The sequence below is a fragment of the Macaca nemestrina genome, chromosome 11, assembly GCF_043159975.1.
Source record: "Macaca nemestrina isolate mMacNem1 chromosome 11, mMacNem.hap1, whole genome shotgun sequence".
Lineage (NCBI taxonomy): Eukaryota > Metazoa > Chordata > Mammalia > Primates > Cercopithecidae > Macaca > Macaca nemestrina.
Window position 1 is genome coordinate 97,103,434 of NC_092135.1, and position 19,384 is coordinate 97,122,817.

The 19,384-nt window shown below is 38.3% G+C and overlaps 1 protein-coding gene across 7 annotated transcripts in view; it reads right to left on the minus strand.

Annotated features, from left to right (window-relative positions):
• LOC105468137 (SATB homeobox 2) overlaps positions 1-19,384 on the minus strand; it is a 198,739-nt gene that overhangs the window by 88,006 nt on the left and 91,349 nt on the right. For all 7 annotated transcript variants that reach the window (XM_071073141.1, XM_011718171.3, XM_071073140.1 and 4 more), the window contains one exon: positions 9,765-9,867. In XM_071073141.1, the coding sequence (XP_070929242.1) occupies positions 9,765-9,867 (103 nt within the window). The remainder of the gene's footprint in view (positions 1-9,764; positions 9,868-19,384) is intronic.

The window sequence follows — 19,384 nt, forward strand, 5'->3', positions numbered from 1 at the left end:
AGTCTCTGATTTTATAGGACTTTAATGTTTTAAGCCATTATATTAAGGAAAATACTCAATAGACTAGCCGTGAAAACCTCAAAGGCATATTTATCTTAGGCTACACAAATGGTCTCTAATTTGTACTTTATAAAGATATTACTGCCCCATTCAACTGAATTGACTATTGTTAAGTCTTTAGCTTAATAATTAGTAGAAAAATGGAACGATTCTAACCAATTTCATTTGCTAAGGACATTTGCAATACGAATTAAACAAGCAAAGATTTTTCTTTCTTTTTTTCTCTCAAATGACAGATCAGGTAGCAAATAAGATTAGTGCACCACATAATATGTGTAAAAATAAAACTGCTCTAAATGCATATATTCAAATAAGTTCATTTATATTACATTCAATTCTATTAATATTTACAAAGTATTCACAGTGTTTAAGACCTCATGCTCACAGGACTCTAGGGAGGACAGAAAATTGATACGTTCCTGTGTTCCCAAAACCTCTGCCTCTGAAGTTCTCTCAAGGAGCTTTTGGCCCAGAAGGGGGATTAGTCAAAAATTAAAATTTCTATGGTACATAGAACTTAAAAAGGTGATACCCTGAAAGGCCCAATGTTAGAACTCATAGTCTGATTTGTATTCTAGATGATTATAGATTCATATCCACTCCCTTGGGAGTTCAGGACTCCAAGGTCAAATACTCTCAAATTCTTGCAAAGGGTGGAATGAAGGCCATTCATCAGTCAGGCAAATAGTTAAATAACTGTCTCCCATTAGGCAATGTGATTTCAGTCCTAGCATCTTACACAGCATTTATAGTTAAGTGCTTCAAGCACCTTATGAGCTTAGGTGCTTTTCAGCTTTGAACCTTGTAAGCGTCTAAGGAAAATCAGGTAATAATCTTTATTTAATTGATCAAGAAACCAGAAGTGTTCTCTGATTTTCACCTGCTGGTCTCCCCAGTAGAAGAGGATGTCCCCACAATCATCAGATTTTAAATAAACTGGGCATTTTGTGGTCTACACACAAAGCCTCTCATTTCACACTCTGTAGATTCTTTGTCAGCCACCATCACATCTATATATGTTTTCTAGTTTTTTATTCTGTTTCTGGGCAGGACAAATGGAAGTCTGAAACTAGGAGCAATCTAAAGCACACACCCTCCTTGTTCCCCAGACATGGTCTGTCCAGATCCTATTTCAGGTGTTCTCACCACCAAGCTCCCCATGCCAACCATTCTCTCCTTCACTGCTAGAAGGTCATGCCAGCCCAGTCTCACACCCCATGGCATGAGCTGCCCATCCTCACCGTCCACTCCATCTCCAGAACCTTCTCTCCTTGCACATCTCCTTGCCCTTCTCCCAGATTCTGAAGAAAACATCACTATTTTTCTTTCTTTCAAAGGCACCGCGTTATCTGCGCCTCAGATCCATTCCCTCCTAGTTGATGGGCTCTTGCTTATCACTCCTCTTCCTCTTCAAAACTGCTGGCTCCATCCTCTTTCTGCTAATTACACTTAGCCCTCATGCTTCACTTAGCCACATTTAGACTCTTTCCTCTCATGTCCTTGACACCTCTCCCTTAGTAGATGCATAGGCTTTCCCTGTTCTCACACTGCAGAGACAGCTCCCTCCAATGTCATTTTGATATCCTTTCTGCCAAAGCCAAGAGCCTCCAATTCCCTCTCCTCTCCCCTGTCCCTCCACTGCACCTTTGATAACACTCCGCCCCTGGTAACTCATCTTCCCTTGGCTTTGGTGACACCTCACTCTCTCTAGTTGCATCTTCTTAACTCCTGGCTTTTTTCTTCTCAAAGCTTCCAGCCCTCTCCTGCTCTTGCTCTCCTCTTTAAGGAATGTTCGTTTGGTACCATTTCAATTGTCATCTAATCAAGTGGCCCAAAAATTTATTCTCCATCCTGTCCTTTAGTAGGCTGTCCACATCTCAAACAGCCTCATGGACATTTCTACCTAGTTGTCAATTCTCACTGAGGTATCAGCAATTTCATCTCCGTTGGTATTGTCCTATTTCTGTCACAACCATCAAGAGTCACTTAAGCTCAAAACCTGGATTTTGCTTGCATGTCTCCTTCTCATTCCCATACCCCTATTTACTCTCACCAAGTCTCATGGCTCTTCTCTGCTTGAACCTCTTGCATCGGTGGCTTCCTGTCTTTCTCACTTCTGCCACTCAAAGCCAGGGCCTCACTTCCCTCACCACTCCACTTCTGTCAATTACTGCAATAGATTCGACTTTGCCTACTTCCACCAGGTGTACATACCAACCTTCCCCCTCCCATGCACCTCCCTTCCTGCCATACACCCACTCACACCCTCATACAGCTTCAGATGGTGTCTAGAGGAATCATTCTTAAAACCATCATTTTCAATATGTCACTCTCTTGCTGAAAAACCTTCAACAATCCTCAAAATACCTCAATTGGGCTTTCAAAGACCCCGAAGGTGTGTCCTCTACCTTCTTAGCCTTATTTTTCATTATTACAACACATATGATCTCCCAGCCAGGTCCCAACCATTTCTTTTCTTTTCTTTTCTTTTCTTTTCTTTTCTTTTCTTTGTCAGACAAGAGTCTCACTCTGTCACTCAGACTGGAGTGCAATGGCGCGATCTCAGTTCACTGCAACCTCCAACTCCTGGGTTCAAGCGATTCTCCTGCCTCAGCCTCCTGAGTAGCTGCGATTACAGGCATGTGCCACCACGCCCGGCTAATTTTTTGTATTTTTAGTAAAGATGTGGTTTCATTGTGTTAGCCAGGATGCTCTCAACCTCCTGACCTCGTGATCCACCCACCTCGGCCTCCCAAAGTGCTAGGATTACAGGCATGAGCTACTGCACCCAGCCAGGTCCCAGTCATTTCTATCAACGTTTGGTGTCACTACCCTCCCTACATCCAGCTATGTTTTACCTTTGCCTTTTCACTGATCAAAAGCTTAGCCATTCTGGGCACCTGTTATATTATAGTATCAGGATAAATGTACTGCCATTCTAGACATACTCGACAGTCACTTGTAATTTTCTAAACATGCAATGCTCTTTTGTACTTCTCCATCTGTACTCATGATCATCCGGTTGCTCAAAACATTCCTCCTTCTCTTTTCCTCCTTGCCGCAGTAACTCCACTTGTCCTTAAGGTATAATTCATGCGCTGCCTCTCCCTAACTGCCCACCCGCCACCTCATGTCAAACCTAGCAAGAAGAGTTTCCGGACCTTCCTCTATGCCGCCATCAAACTAGTTTATATCACCACTATATATTTACCAGATCCATTTATACAGCTGCTTCTCCTGCTAGGTTAAGGGCAACGCAACTAGAGGTAGGAAGCATATCTTATGTGCATACAGATGTTTCTCACTGCTTCTAGAACTAATTACGGCCCATAGCAGAAGTGCTCACTAAACATTTAGTTAAAATTATTTATTTAATTATGACTGCAATTATCTTGTGAGAAAGAAAAAGGTAATGCTCTCCACTGTATTCCCAGCCCTTAGAATCCTGCCAGCTATTATATATAAAATAGAAGCTAGAATTTGTTTTTGAATGACAAGGTATGTGTTATATTATGAATTAAGCATTTCGCACAGATTGTAGGCTTTTGGAAAGCAGGAATTATGTCTCATGCTTCTTCCAAAGAGTAGGTATACATGATGGCCTCATGGATCAATAGATGCAAGAGAAGTAGGGAGCGGCATAAGGAAAGTAGTTCATTTTTCCCTTTGCATCTTTTCTTAATGTCTATTTAAAATAACATCATAAATAGTATAAATATGAGTAGATTGCAAGTTCATTTCTTTTAATCTACAAACTACATTATTAACAAACAAATGTTTTTATATCTTTAAACATGTATGAATAAGTGTATTCAGCCCAACAAAGCAGTTACAGTACAGCTGGAATGAGCTTCTTAAGATCCATGCAAGGAATTAGTCCACGTCTAAAATGAGTGCTCAAGACATTCCCCAGGCACCATTTTTCCACTTAAACTACCAATAAGCTTTCCACTGGAGGGCCGAGCAAGTATAGGTGATCTATGCATACTATCAGTGACTGTCACAACGAAAATGTGCAAGGCTCTTCCATGTGTTGAAAAACTGGCGCGATAAAAGGTGGTTGACAGTAGAAGTGATGTTTCTATTTCCATGAATCCAATATTTGCGATGACAAGAGTAGAACTGGAGAACACTGTGCTAAGTGAAATAAGTCAAACACAGAAAGACAAATGCTGCATGTTCTCACTTATATGTGGAATCTAAAACAATTGCATTCATAGAAGTAGAGAGTAGAATGGTGTTTAACAGAGGTTGGGAGGTGGGAGCAGTGAGATGATAATCAAAGGGTACAAAGTCTCAGGGAGGAGAAACAAGTTTGGGTTTTTTTTTGAGATCTATTGTACACCATGGTGAATATAGCTAATAATTGAGCACTGTGCATTTTAATATCACAGAGTAAGTCTCAGATGTTCTCATCACAAAAATGTCAAATATTTGAGGTGATGAATAGGTTAATTCACTTGATTTAATCATTTCACGTTGTATTAAAAATCATACCATCACTTTGTACCCCATAAATATAAACAGCTATAATTTGTCAGTATAAAATACATAAGTAAATATGTATACAATGTTCAAAAGGATTTTATGTTGCCATTACTTTCAACGAGATACGACATAGGCAGAGGGCAGACAAACTTCCTTGCAGAACACTTCATTTAGATCTGAAGCTGAAAGCAAATTTCTTTCATGACAGAAAAATTAGGTAGACAAAAGTAAGTTACTTTTACCTCATCAGAGTTAAACAACAGCAGAGGCAGAAGGACCAGGAGTTGATTAAAGGCATTGTCCTGACCACTGATACCACCATGGCTAAGCAAGGGCTGCCTTATGGAACCAGGTCAGGGGACATTGATTTCTCTATTCAACTCCAAGGCACCACTTTGTAAATGACACAATCATTTTTGAGTACAAGAGGTGCTTTAAATGTGGTAACATTATATCATTTCAGCTATAATGATCATAATTACTTATTTCTTTTAATCACAACCCACTTAACCACTTTAGTACAGAGGACTAGTTCAAGGAGTTTAATTTTCATTCAACATCTAATCTTTGTGTTTACCGAAACCCTTCATGGGCTTTGTTTACTGTCTGCCTGCTGGCCTGGACGTTTGATCTTGCAAGACTAGATCAGACAGGGTCAGATAAAATACTGATTACTAGAATAAACCAGGCTTGGGGAAGTAACACTGCTTTTTAAAATCCTCTTTTCTCCCAGCTTTTTAATATCTGGCAAAAGAAGTTCAAATAAACAAATAAAATTAAGACAACTAACAATCAGAGGGTTCTTGGCCAATGACTGAGAAAAGAAAAGTGATGGGGATAATTTTGCACTCTGGCCAAAATACAGGGTTTGGTTAGGTCCACCCATTCTAATGGTATTATTTTATAACACAAATAATTTTATAATAGCCACCCGTATTTGTGTAAACTTTCAATGACCCTTCCATTCTTGAGGCATACTAAATAATTGGGATTGACTTCACCTAAGATAACTGCTTATTTTGCTCTTGGTACCAGATGACAAACACTTTAGATATAAAATTATTTTCTTGTAACTTATCAATTAGGACACATTTAAAATATATAAAAGATTCCTTATTAAGGCGTTTTCTTATTTTTATTATATCCCCCACAAAAGTAGACTGCCATGAGAGTAAAACTGATGGTGGTACTACATATATGATTGTCACTTCGTTTCATAAAAATGATGGGAAAAGTTCACATCAAGAGTTCAGACAAAAAAAGTTGTGTAAAAAAACTAAAATTTTACTAAAATGTGTAGAACTTATGAAAAAACTACTTTGGTAAAGCCCTCATAATCCCAAGACCTTAAAAATAATTTTGTGGCCGGGCGCGGTGGCTCAAGCCTGTAATCCCAGCACTTTGGGAGGCCGAGACGGGCGGATCACGAGTTCAGGAGATCGAGACCATCCTGGCTAACACGGTGAAACCCCGTCTCTACTAAAATACAAAAAAAATTAGCCGGGCGAGGTGGCGGGCGCCTGTAGTCCCAGCTACTCGGGAGGCTGAGGCAGGAGAATGGCGTGAACCCGGGAGGCGGGGCTTGCAGTGAGCTGAGATCCGGCCACTGCACTCCAGCCTGGGCAACAGAGCTAGACTCTGTCTCAAAAAAAAAAAAAAAAAAAAATAATAATAATAATAATAATAATAATTTTGGAATAGCACGAATGTTTCTAGGTGTCTATGGATTCTCCTCATGTACAATACTAAAATTCCTAAATATTAAACTTATTGGTCTTTTTAATTTTATTTGCTTTTAGATAAAATGTACTTTTTTTTTTTCTTATACTTTGGAGCTTATGAGCTCTATATTGTAAAATCTGGTCCAGAAGCAATTATAGTATGTGATGATCGGCAATTAAAAAAAAAATGCTGTCTAAACCAACCTACCACCCTACCCTACCTACCCACTCCGTTTTCTTCAACGTCAAATACTCCTGGGAAACAGATTCATGGTCTTAGACCTTGAAACCAGAGTATACACACTGTCTCCCTATCTATCCTGAAGTAATGCTCATGTTAACTCAAATATGTCTGTGTCAATCATGATTGTCTTTGAAATTAAAGAAAAAAGGTAAACAGAATGTGCTTTGCTGTGATCACTGGGGAAAATAAAGTTAACATGCTAAGCCAAACCAATTTAGGACTTTCTAAAGAATAAGTGTAAATAGTTTAGCTATAATAACAACAAATTCAAAAAATGCACATTAAAATGTTTACTTCAAAATTTAGACAATTCCATTTGTATATAGTTTTTACATCTGTTTTTAATGATATCAAATTATTGATTGTTCATTTTTCTCATATTTATTTAAGCATTAACTATAGAATTTGCAATCTGATCTTTTTTTTAACCTTCCAGTAGACTTTTATTTTTGCCAGGTTTTAGTCATATTTACTTTGATCTTTCAGAGTATATCATTATTTTACTGTTTGTTTATTTCTATGAGAAGAGAAAAAAATTTTGACCTAGGAGATCTATATGTGGCAATTTGTAACAGAATCACATAGCTTATGTTTAGGAAATCATGTTTTTGATTAAGAAGCAACCACTTAGTTCCCACTGTTTTATTAAAACAGACATTAGCAGATAATAGGAAACATATTTAACAATGTAGCCTGCATTTAGTTTGGGACGTCAGTAAGTTGACTTGAGATTTTCTTCTATGCTGAATAGTGCATAGAAGTGCATGTAAATTGGTAACTTTGAGGTAGAAATGGAAGGTAGGGAGGCTGAGAGGGACATGGAACCCTGACTTCTGGGTTCTCAGAAAAAGCCCTATGGTGGAATTCTGGTTTCACTACTAATGGTTTCCCATTTTGGAATTCATTGCCTTTTTTTTTTCACGTTGAAAGCAGGGACACAAACAAATTTTACAAATCAAATCATTACTTTCCCATGAGAAACGGGTCCTACTAGGTAGAAACTCCCACAGCAACATCTATTCATAGAAAAAGGCTTCTACCAAATAAAATGTGCCTGCCTCAGTCCAACACTTCCTTTTTTCTGAGGGTCGAAAGTTAATAAAACGCACTTCTCTGGGTGTTTATTTTCTGTGCACCATTATACCTGTCATGAATTCTTTGTTTTTCCTCCCACTCCCTTGGTTGATGAATCAACACCACTTGAACTGTTTTATGGCAGCTTGTGTTTACTTCACACATACCTTAACCTTCCCTTTTCTCCTCCTACTGACACACACACAGACACACACACACTTTTCAACAGCAATGACTAGCTCCATCTCTTTGAATAGTATGTGTACACAGTGTCTGACAGCCTCTTCAGGTGTGGATCCTTGACCAACTGAATGAAATCAAGGTCTCAGTCTGCTTTTATGGCACTTAAAGATTTAACTGTGCATTTACTATCTTTAAAAAAAAAAAAAAAAAAGATACGGCTTGAGGAATTAAAGCTCCAGGAAAGAAAAAAGAAAAGTAGAAGACATGAGTGTTAATGTGTGAATGCATGCGCACGCGCGCGCGCGCACACACACACACACACACACATTCTATAGTGGCAATTCTGAAAACACTAGAATGAAGAGCTTCCAATCTTTGTGAATCTGGAATTATACTCCAGCCTATTAAAAGAGGACACTCTCTTACTTTCTCTTATAACAGCAAGTAAATGGGATCCAACAAATGACCTTGAAGCTGCATGATTCTTTTGATTTTTAGCCGAAGAGGATATGCTGAAGCACTTTAACAATCCTATTTTAAAAGAAAAACTTGGAGGCAACACTTACAGAAAAGAAACCCTTCTGAGCCACACAACGATGTCTTATAATGAGAAGGAGTTAATCATCTTATAATGTACAAGGGTGAATATTAATATCCTAAAGCATTTGCCCAAACCAGGATCTAAAAGGGTTCTAAGAATTTTAGAATCTGTTGAAAAGAAACGGATCTTAATTCAGTTTTCAGTGTACTTAATTTCTCCTGGGTAGCTCAATATTTTGGCTTGCCTCATAAAATGTATATTTAGCATAAAACACTCTCATTCCTTTGTGATCAGAAATGTGCTACCAATGTTTGTAAACTTCATTTCTTCAAAAGATAACCCTGTAAAAAAGCTCTCAAATACTCAATAGCCAACAAGCACTACTTTGACATCGTCTCCCCTGAGAAAACCTGCAAGTAGTAAAACAAATAAATTCATGCTTTACTTTTACTTACCCATCATAAATTGTCATTTGCCCCTCAGACGGGGGCAGAGTAAGCAAGGCTATGTATACATATTATAAAGTGTGATAAATATGGCATAATTATGCAAAATATGGACTGAAAGGACCATCAAAACCAATGTTACAAAAAATTCCCCAAATCCCCTCAGGGACCCTAGTAGGTAACATTTATCTGAATGGAGTGAAAACAAAAGAATTTTTCCACCACTGACATATTTGAAATGGTCCTGACATGTTTAAAGGTCTAGGTGATCCAAATAGCATGTTATTTACCACATTAAGGAACTTTATTTTCAGGACCAAACATAATTCCATATGTAATATACTACTGCTACTATGACTATTACTATTAATTATTATTAGTAGTATACTATTATTTATCAATAGGTTACTTTGTGCCAGTATTGTCTTATTTAGTCCTTGCATCTACCCAGTGACCTAAGTACTTTATTCCCCATTTTCAGATGAGGAAATTGAGTCTTGGTGATGTTAAATAATTTGCTGAAGTTCCCACAGCTAGAATGTAGAAGCCAAAGATTTGATCCCAAGTCCGCCTGAACGCAGAGCCCGCCCGTGCTTTCACCACCGCTCTGGAATCGTCGACAAAGGGTCACAACATCAAACTCCATTTCTGACTAAAGCCATCCTGATACCCCAAGAGTATCTGTTAATCAGTATCCAAACTGTAAGTGCTGATTCAACCTAGAATGACAGCTTTTAAGTTTTCATTCTAAAGGATTTTGGTCTTTGCAGGTATCACTTATGAAAACTATAAACTTAACATATTGTGTTACTCATTTTACTTTTACTTCAAATATCTTCTTAGTTTTAAGGGAGCCAATTTGGATCTCATGACAGGAATATTAAAGATCTCACCTTTGTAAAAAATTAGATAAATTGTATCTAAAATGAGCATAAATTCCAAATAATCAACAACTCATGAACCTCAGAAACTGAAAACAGGCTTTACAAACAAAAAAGTCAGTTTACCTTTAATCTTCTTGTACTTTTTATACCATCTCCCAAACTCCTGGCACTTGGTTGCTGACACATTGGCATAATATGTGCTATTTACAATGGATGAAATCATACTCTGAAAAAAAAAATTATAGTTATTTTTTCAAAATATGACTACTTCTTTTTAGGGACAAGAAACAGCACTTTATAACCTGCACTAACCTCTTTTCTTTTAAACTTAAAACAGTCACTCTCCTGTAAACTGAACTATTAACATCAAACACGATTACCTGAATTTTCCATCCCTTTAATTAAAACAATGATAGTGCCTTCTCCAAAAAGTCAACCCTGGGGCAATGTCAACAATGGAGGGGACAGAACGTGCAGATTAAATGCAAAGAGGAAGAACAGTTGTGATTTAGGAACCAGAGCAAAAGGTGAGATCAGATGCTCCAGCATCCGTAATCCAAATAATGCCTTTCAGATGTTTCTGTTCCGCTTCCAACTGCAACAAGCTTACACAGCCAAGAATCTGAGAACATCCGTGCTACACACTGCAGAACAACATTTAGGGAAATAAGTTAAATTAATATAATTTATAGAAACGTGTGATTAGAACTTGTGTGAAAATTCACTAAATGAAAAAATTAACAGTGCTATTTTAGAGCAAGGGAAACTAAACGTAACACTTGTACTGTGTTTCAATCAAAAATGAACCAAAGCTCAAACTTTCTGAGTGCTTAAGTGCATGATTCTTCCTTGCTCTCATCCTCCTCAGCCCAACTGCTCAGCTGATTAGTTTGTATTAATAATTGGGGTTAAAAGAGAAGGGGAGCATAGCCTGACATAGCACTGAAAAGTTAAAATTATAATTGCACACCTTGAATTGAACTTCCTACAGAGATATGTTTGCAGTTAATACAGTATGTTTGGGCCAACATTTGTGGCAGATGTAAACATATACCTGAACTGACTGTGTATGTTTTATACACAGATTTTATTTCTTATTTTTATTTTGTCCTGGGCATAAACAATTCAAGAGATCCAAATGACCTGTGTAAGGTTTTATATCTTGCCTTGAAATCTCATCTTTCTCAAAAAAAGTTAGCTCCAGACATAGAACAGTTCAGAGAAATCTTAGAACTTCTAATGACATTTCTACAAAGCAGTAGAGATAAAAAGGGTAACAATAAATCAAGTTATTTAACAGGAGGTTAAAATGCCAGCAGACAGGCCTTCATAGACTCCCATTTGAAACATCAGACTCCTCTTTTTTAATCACTAATGCAGTACTGGTGGGGGAGGGGGTTCCTAATTCAATTCACAGAAACCTCTTTCGCAGATGGTTAGCCCTCCCCAGTTGCTGATCTATCCATGACAATTCCTTTCTCTAAGGGGAGATAGTAAGGATAACTCTTTTCATCTGAAGGTCTGAACACAGCAATGGGAACCCAAAGAGTTAATATTATGGGAGTGTATCACAGAACCTATGGGGCCTTGTCTGTTGCCTTATAGGATGACCACTGGAATCCTAATTTCCCAGAGGCGGGCTTCGGGCTTTGTGCTATTAACGACCAAGTACGACTCTTCCCTAACCAGCTGAGCTAGCTCCCGCTCTGGGCTGAGATTCTCTCTGTTCCTAGACTGTGAGACCCTTGAGGACAGTGACTATGTCTGTTTCATTTTTTTTTTTTCTACCTCGTGTCTCACATAGTTCTGATGTGGGATATCTGAGTCACTGAAATTTAACACAGGAAAAGGGACAGAGATGAAATTTAAAAGTGCCAAACTGAAATGTCATAATAATAAAATTTTTTTAACATGAAAGTAGCTTAATAATAGATGCATCAGCCACACTGGTGTATGTGAATAATCACAAATGTACTTGTCATCTCTCTATCTTGTTTGTATGAATTTATCCTCTGGAAAGGCATAGGATACATAGCCATGGCAGGAGTCAGAGTTAAACCCTGTATTGCCAAATGGCCTAGGAAGTGGACTAAAACGAACAGTGTCTAATTACTGGCACCATTTCTCAATTTTTCCTGGCCCATAATAGGAGGCCACAAGCCCAGAAGCCTGCATCGCTTTGGCCCCAGATAATCCAAATTCCCCTCACTCTCTACCCTCTTTACTTTGTCCTTCCTTCCTCCTGCTGTATTTTCAATTGACCCTGCACAAGGCAGAGTGGCAAGGAAATGAATATCTGGCCTCCTACTGGCTCCATCAGCGGGTCTTGTATTTCACACAACTCATTTATAAAGGAGATGTGGGCTACCCTGACTGAATCAGATTTGTTTTCTGTCCCAGATAATCATAAATAAGTTGCTACCTCTACTGATTACAGAACAAAAACATAAACAGGTTTGAACTATGAACTGGGCAAAAAACAAACAAACAAAAACAATAATAATAGTAGCGAATAAATTTCCTAGATGAAAATCTTTAATCACCAGAAAAGTCTGTTTGAGTTTATGACACATTTTATTCATGTCAATTCCCTGCAGGCCTTTATACAGAGCTAATACCCAAAATAGTTTTTAATGATAAGAATTGTTATAGTCCATCCTCAGAAGACTTTAAAATCAGAAGATAAGAAAATACCTTGGGAATATTTTAAAAGCAAGGCCATGTTATGTCTGATTATTCCAGTTTCATGAATATTTTTTAACCCTAAATTAGACTGTTAAATTCCCATAATCTGAATCTAAATCACTAGGCTTCACTAGCATGCTCTGGACACATACTACACATCTCGATGTTAGTGTCCATTAAATATCTAGAACATCAAAACTTAATTAATGATATGTAAAGTTGAAAGGGGCTAACATGAACCCAGCATGTGCTATTACTCTACAGGAAACAATGTTCTCCAAAGATCCTGGGACACAGAGAATCTGTATTTACCATATTTCATCCACTTTTTATACCTGAACATCACTGAAATAGAGATCCATCTTACAATCAACAGCATCATAAACCTGATAAGATACAGTTGATGCAGAATGGAATGAGTAATAATTAAAATCTTTCCCACCTACCGCCCTGCCAAAAAAGATCTAATTCAATTTTTTCCTTTTAAAATATGTATAATTTTGCAGTTCATGTTGCTCTTTTTTGTTTTCCAATCATTCTAAAGCAACCATACAGTTGGACTTTTAGAATCCACATCTTTTTGATAAAGGAACAAGATCTGAGTCAACTTTTTCAATCCAGAATGCTACCAACTCGAGTATCCCTGTTTATACAAAGCAATACTAACACAAATAACCCAGAAAATATGTGTATTGCTATTTTTAACACTTAAACCGAGGAACTATGATTTACTAAGGCCAATATTAACATGATTTTGCATTCACTAAGCATGTATCGCTTTGCACGGTGCTGGGCTGTGAAAAAGAAAGGATGAGGGTACATGTATAATGGGCAACTGAGGCAGTCCCCACTCAGATACTGAGACACAGCCACAAACCACCACATAAACAGTGGCCGCAGACAAAGCTATTTTATGAATAATATTATATTCTAAGATAAATTAAAAGGGTTAAAATGTCTTTCCAACTACAGAAACTTGAAAATTTCTGACTTCTTTGTAGTTAATTATGAAATTTTAAGTACAAAGATTTTTGGATGGGACATAAAATCTAGGTGTCCTTATTTGTAGTCAATTTGACATTTAGTTTGCCATTAATATCTGGAATTTTTTAAAAATAAGGTATTTAAGAAATCAAACTATATTAGATTTTTCTTTACTTATTCCAAAGTTTACTAGGCAGACTTGAATTTGCTGTAAGCCAAACTACAAGAGAATAAATTTTATAATACTGTTATTTAAATACTTATGATAGCTAGATTGATCTATCTAAAAATAAATTTTCTTTTAGGTTCCTGAAACAAATTTTTAACTCACTTATTTGTTTTTCAACTAGCCCAGAGAATAGATGTCACATATGATTATAAGTATGGTTCCATTTTCAAACTGAGGCCCCAGAAGCTCAGAATGAACAGCATCTTTCCCATAGTCGAATAGCACTGGGAGGCACCATGAAGACACTCTGTTAGTGGACCAGTATTTCATGGGTCTTTTAAGAAGGGAGACTAACGAATGAATAGAAGGAAACATTCACCACCACCTCCATCAGCGACCACAAGATCAACAGCTGATGCTGCAACCAGTACTTTAGACAAAACAAAAAACAAGGTAACAACAGCAAAAAATAAAAAATAAAAAAAAAAAGGAAAACATGAAGTTTGTGATCTCAGGCCCCCTATATAAGTTAATTAAGAAGTTTAGAATCAAAGAAAACTATGGAATCTAAAGGGAATTTAAAACTTAATAGGAAAAAGCAAAGTAATAAACACAGGTTAAAATGATTTGTACGATACATTTAGAAAAACAGAGATCTGAGCATCCCCTTTTCCCCAAATAAAAGAAAAGATAAAATAACTGGATATCCTTCACTACATTCTGCTTGGCTTGGTGGGATTTATTTGTTTGAAGAGCAGTGTGGTACTAAGAGTAGCTAAGCTGAAAACACATAATACACTTGCTATGAAGAATATTTTTAAACCAATGTGAAGAACTACATTTTCTGTCAGTGAGAATCCCCTGTTTGGGGGTGGAGGAGTGGCATCCCCTAGCCTCCTCTTCTATGTCTGCATGAAGGGGAGAGCAAAGACAGGCAATGAGTGATGTGTGCATTCTTTGCTCATTTTTGGCCTTTTCAATCTGCTTGGTGATATGCTAAATAACATATTAAACATGAGAATATAATGATACTTCAATTAGGTAAAGGGAAAAAAACTGATTTAGAGGAATTACTTTGTCATGAAAAAAATTCATTTAATGTCATTTCGCAGCCTTCTACTATCCCTCTCTATCCCCACTTCTGAGCTATAACATCAGAATTGAAAACTGTTGCCATTTTAAGGGAAAGAAACACTTCCTCTGAACTTCGGAGTATGAAAACACTACATTTGAGAGCTCTTCCCCTAAGCTGTTGCTGAATGGCTTGCTTGTCTAACGTCAGCACTCTCACCTGTGACTGGGATATTGTCTCCTGCATCAGAGAGTGTAAGGATTCTGTGAGATGATTTGTGTAAAAGGCCTAGCACAAGATGTGGAATCAACAAATGTCATCTTTCTCCCCACTGTGCAATCATTTCTTATGGTCACTGCAATCCCCTGGTTAGGAATTATTTTCAAGCTGTCATTTGTGAACCTTCTTCAACATGAGTTCATGAGGTTGGGACACAAACTAAAACAACCTCACACGAAAATAACTAAAACAGACAGCTGGCAACTGGTTAACACGAGACATGATGTATCCCCACTACATACATGAACTTAGGTTAAATTAAACGGACAGTTGACAACTGGTTAACATAATTCTGGTCCATGCAGTTGATCAGTCACTATATATGATGAGCACATGCTCAATTTTTTTTTTTCTGCTGACCCAACTGGCTGCTTGATTTCACTGTTCAACTGTTTTGGCATGTTGTACATATGAGTTAAGTCCAAATGGGTAAGGCTTGCTTAGGATGACAGAAATAATCATCCTACAATCTATTTCTAAAGGCACACTATATGAGTGCCACACCATTGTCACACTGGAAATCTAGTAACTTCTTTGCAGTTCAATAACTTTAGTCAGTCATTTTGTTCCTCAAATATTTAGCAAAAAAGTCTCAACCAGCACCATGGGACAGAGCTGCTTCAAAAACCTGTCTACATGCTAAGTAAAATAAATCAGCACAAAATAAATGTTCTATGATTCCACTTACACAAGGTAGGTAGAATAGGCAAATTCACACAGGCAGAATACAGAATAGAGGCTACCAGGGGTCAGAATGAGAGGAGAATAGGGAATTGTTGCTTAAAGGTTAGACTTTCCATTTGGAGTGATGAAAAAGTTCTGGAAAGAGACAGGGGTGATGGTTGTACAACACTGTGAATGTAATTAATGCTACTCAATTGTAAGCTTAAAAATGTTTAGAATGGCAAACTGCATGTTATGTATATTTTACCATAAAAAATATTTTAACATGTCTAGAGTCACAGAGAACATGTGTAGAAGTGGAGCACATTGGAAGCTGCATGCACTTGCAAATTGTTCTTTTCATCACAATTTTCAGGCTGGGTGCAGTGGCTCATGCCTATAATCCCAGCACTTTGGGAGGCCGAGGCAGGAGGGTCACTTGGGGTCAAGAGTTCAAGACTAGCCTGGCTAACGTGGTGAAACCTCATCTCTACTAAAAACACAAAAATTAGCCGGGCATGGTGGCGCTCACCTGTAATGCCAGCTACTTGGGAGGCTGAGGGGGGGAGAATTGCTTCAGCCCGGGAGGCAGAGGCTGCAGTGAGCTGAGATCATGCCACTGTACTCCAGCCTGGGCAACACAGCGAGACTCCGTCTCAAAAAGAAAAAAAAAAAAACCCACAATTTTCAGTTAACAAGACTATCTCTTTAGTCATCCCATTTGAACATCAAGATCGCCTATGAGATGCACAAGGTGGGTACTGGTACCTTTACTTATTTAAATAGGTCAAAACCCTGAGCACCTGGGGTTTTGCAATCAAAAGCCGACCTTAGGTCTTTCAACTCTTCCTCAAGTAAGAATAAGTAAGCCACAGAAAGATGCAATCATAATGTTTTCAAATTGGAACAGCTAAGGACTATTTAATAAGGGAGGACTACGCCTAAGGTCTGCTAAATTAGGATGCTCAGGACAGCCAGTGGCAGAGGAAAGAGGCTGCGAGTGGTTACTCACAGAGACATTGGAGGGAAAGGAAGAGGTGCCAGCACTTAAACACACTTTGAAAGGTGAAATCAAAAATAAATATGCAGACACACAACCACAATCTGTACTTTCCAAGCATCTGGCCAGACAGAGAACGGCTAAATCATTACTTCCCTGTTTTAAATATATATACCTCAGGCTACAATTGTTGCACTTTTACGGACTTCTCCATACCTTTCTTCTGCCTTCAAGGCTGCTCTTTTGAACTGCAGACTACTGGGGTGTTCAATAAAGTATGAACTATCCACTGAATCATTCCCTTATGTAATTGCCAAACTCAAGTGAAGAATCACCTAAAATGGTTTGGCTTTTAAGGTAAGAAGGAAGAATCATTTCAATAACAGGAATCTTTTACTCATGAGTTGAGTCTATTTTTGAAAAACCCAACAAGCCACCTTTCTCACCTAAGGTGAGTAGTACTGGATGCCTCACTCTCTTCTTCCTATATTGAAAGGATTTTAGCTCCTCCCTCAGATTCACTGTTGTATCCCCAACTCATCGCAAAGTACTTGATTCTTAATCAGGACTCCAGGAATGCCGGTGGAAATATACTGCTGAATTACTGTTTCACCTTGCTTAGAACAAAAATACATTCTGTTTCACTTTACATAGGCTGAACTACAAAAACTGCATGCATCTGTTCTGCGACAACCACCAACAAAATGGGCGTGCTTATCTCCACACTAAATTACAATCTAGCTATGCAATTTAAGTGAATAATCTGGAATGTTTAAGGATAATGGCCGTAGGATGAATGCCATGGTCCACATTACATATCCATGCTAGCTGAAACGAGCTACCCCAGTGAGATTTTCCATAATCACACAACATATCAGAAGCCTAAATCAAATCTCCCCCAAATCTAAACAATAGAAATGAGACCCTGTTTAACTGAAATGTGCTGGGCATCAATCACCAAATTATTCTATTCACTGTTTCTGGTTCAAAATGTTTTGGAGCTGCCAAGAACACTGTAATAATAATAAAACTTTAACTTTACATACTAATAAAACTACACTTTCTGAAACATTTTTAAACTTAATTCATTAAGCACATGAGAGAATTGGTTGACTGAGAGTGGTATTGCTCCTGTCTTGGGACCTTTGGCAACATCTGGAGACATTTTGGTCGTCACAACTGGGGAAGGGGTATAGTGGCATGCTAGTGGCATCTAGTGGGTAATGGACAGGGATGCTGCAATGCACAGGGCAGCCCCCCACCACAAAGAATTATCCTGCTAAAAGGTTAAACTCCTGCATTATAGTAATAGCTACATACAAAATATACATTATGCTGAATGCTGTGGACACAAAGATCAATAAGAAATGGCCCCTGTTATTGTGGACAGTTCATTTAGTGATGGAAATTGACAGGTAACAATGACAACAGGCTGAGATAAGTGCTGTGATGGGGTATTTACAAAGGCTACTAAGAGCAGAAGTAGCAACTACTTCAACCAGGAGGTTGAGGCACTTCACTAGCAGTGACTTCCCAGCTGGAATCTGAAAGATAATTTCATCAAGTAGAAAAGAGTAGTGCATTCTAGCCAGGTGAAATCATGTATGCAAAGGCAAGCAAATGTCAAACTGAAGGACTCTAGAGTCACCAGGATTGTGTGCAGGGGCTTCCAAAGCCAGAGATTAATAAGGTACATCTCCCTGAAGAACCGGTCTCATGTGGAGAGAAGGAGATTCCTAACTTAACAGGCAAAATGATTTTATGGCATTTAAAAAATATTTAAAACACAGGGGCTGGGCATGGTGGCTCACGCCTGTAATCCCAAAACTTTAGGAGCCTGAGGCAGGTGGATCACAAGGTCAGAAGATCGAGACCATTCTGGCTAACACGGTGAAATCGTGTCTCTACTAAAAATACAAAAAATTAGCCAGGCGTGGTGGCGGGCACCTATGGTCCCAGCTACTCAGGAGACTCACTCAGGAGAATCGCTTGAACAGGGAGGCGGAGGTTGCACTGAGCTGAGATCACGCCACTGAACTTTAGCCCTGGCGACAGAATGAGATTCCATCTCAAAAAAACAAAAACAAAAAACAGCAAAACAGGTATATGGACAAGAATATAAACTCGGCATCAATTTTTAAGATAATACAGAAGGTGGCTTTGTTAGATTTGTAATGCTATACTAGTTAGGTTGCTCCCACTCTCAAGAGATATTTTGAGCAATGGTAAACATTTCAAAATAATGAATTTAATGTGTTCTGGATATAGGATGAGTGCAGGAAGAGGGAAGAAGGCAGCTCTAGTGAAATATAAGGCTGAACAGTGTCATCTTGATGGTCCTTATGCTATGGAGTCTGTACTTCCTATAGGGTGGGTAGGGGGAGTGACTGGGGAATTACAAACAAGGAACACAGGAGAATCAGGTGGCAGGAGAAAAGTCATGAGGCAAGAAAACCTGAAATATTTTAGATGACAGGTGATGAAAGAATGAACAAAGCAGTGGTACAAGGGAAAAAGATTTTAGATGGAGAAGTGATGGAACCCATAGGATCAAACAGAAGGGTGAAGGAGAAGGAACTGTTTAGGTCAGGCAACTAAGTGGGCAAACCATGAGAGCAGACAGTGGAGGGGGCAAGAGTTTTTATAATAGGAGTAAAGATGATCTCATTTGAAGATCACAAGACAACCCTCCGAATTATATGAAACATGTAAATACAATGATGCCCAGCTTATAGAAGAGTTTAATGAGGCTCTGAGAAGTGAATGGACTTGCCCAGGATCACATATCTGCCATAAAAGAACTGAGATTAGAGCCCAGGGCTCTCAGGTCCTGATCTGGATTCTCCTCACTCATGTTGCCTCTCTAGGTCATATTTGTAATCATAACCAAA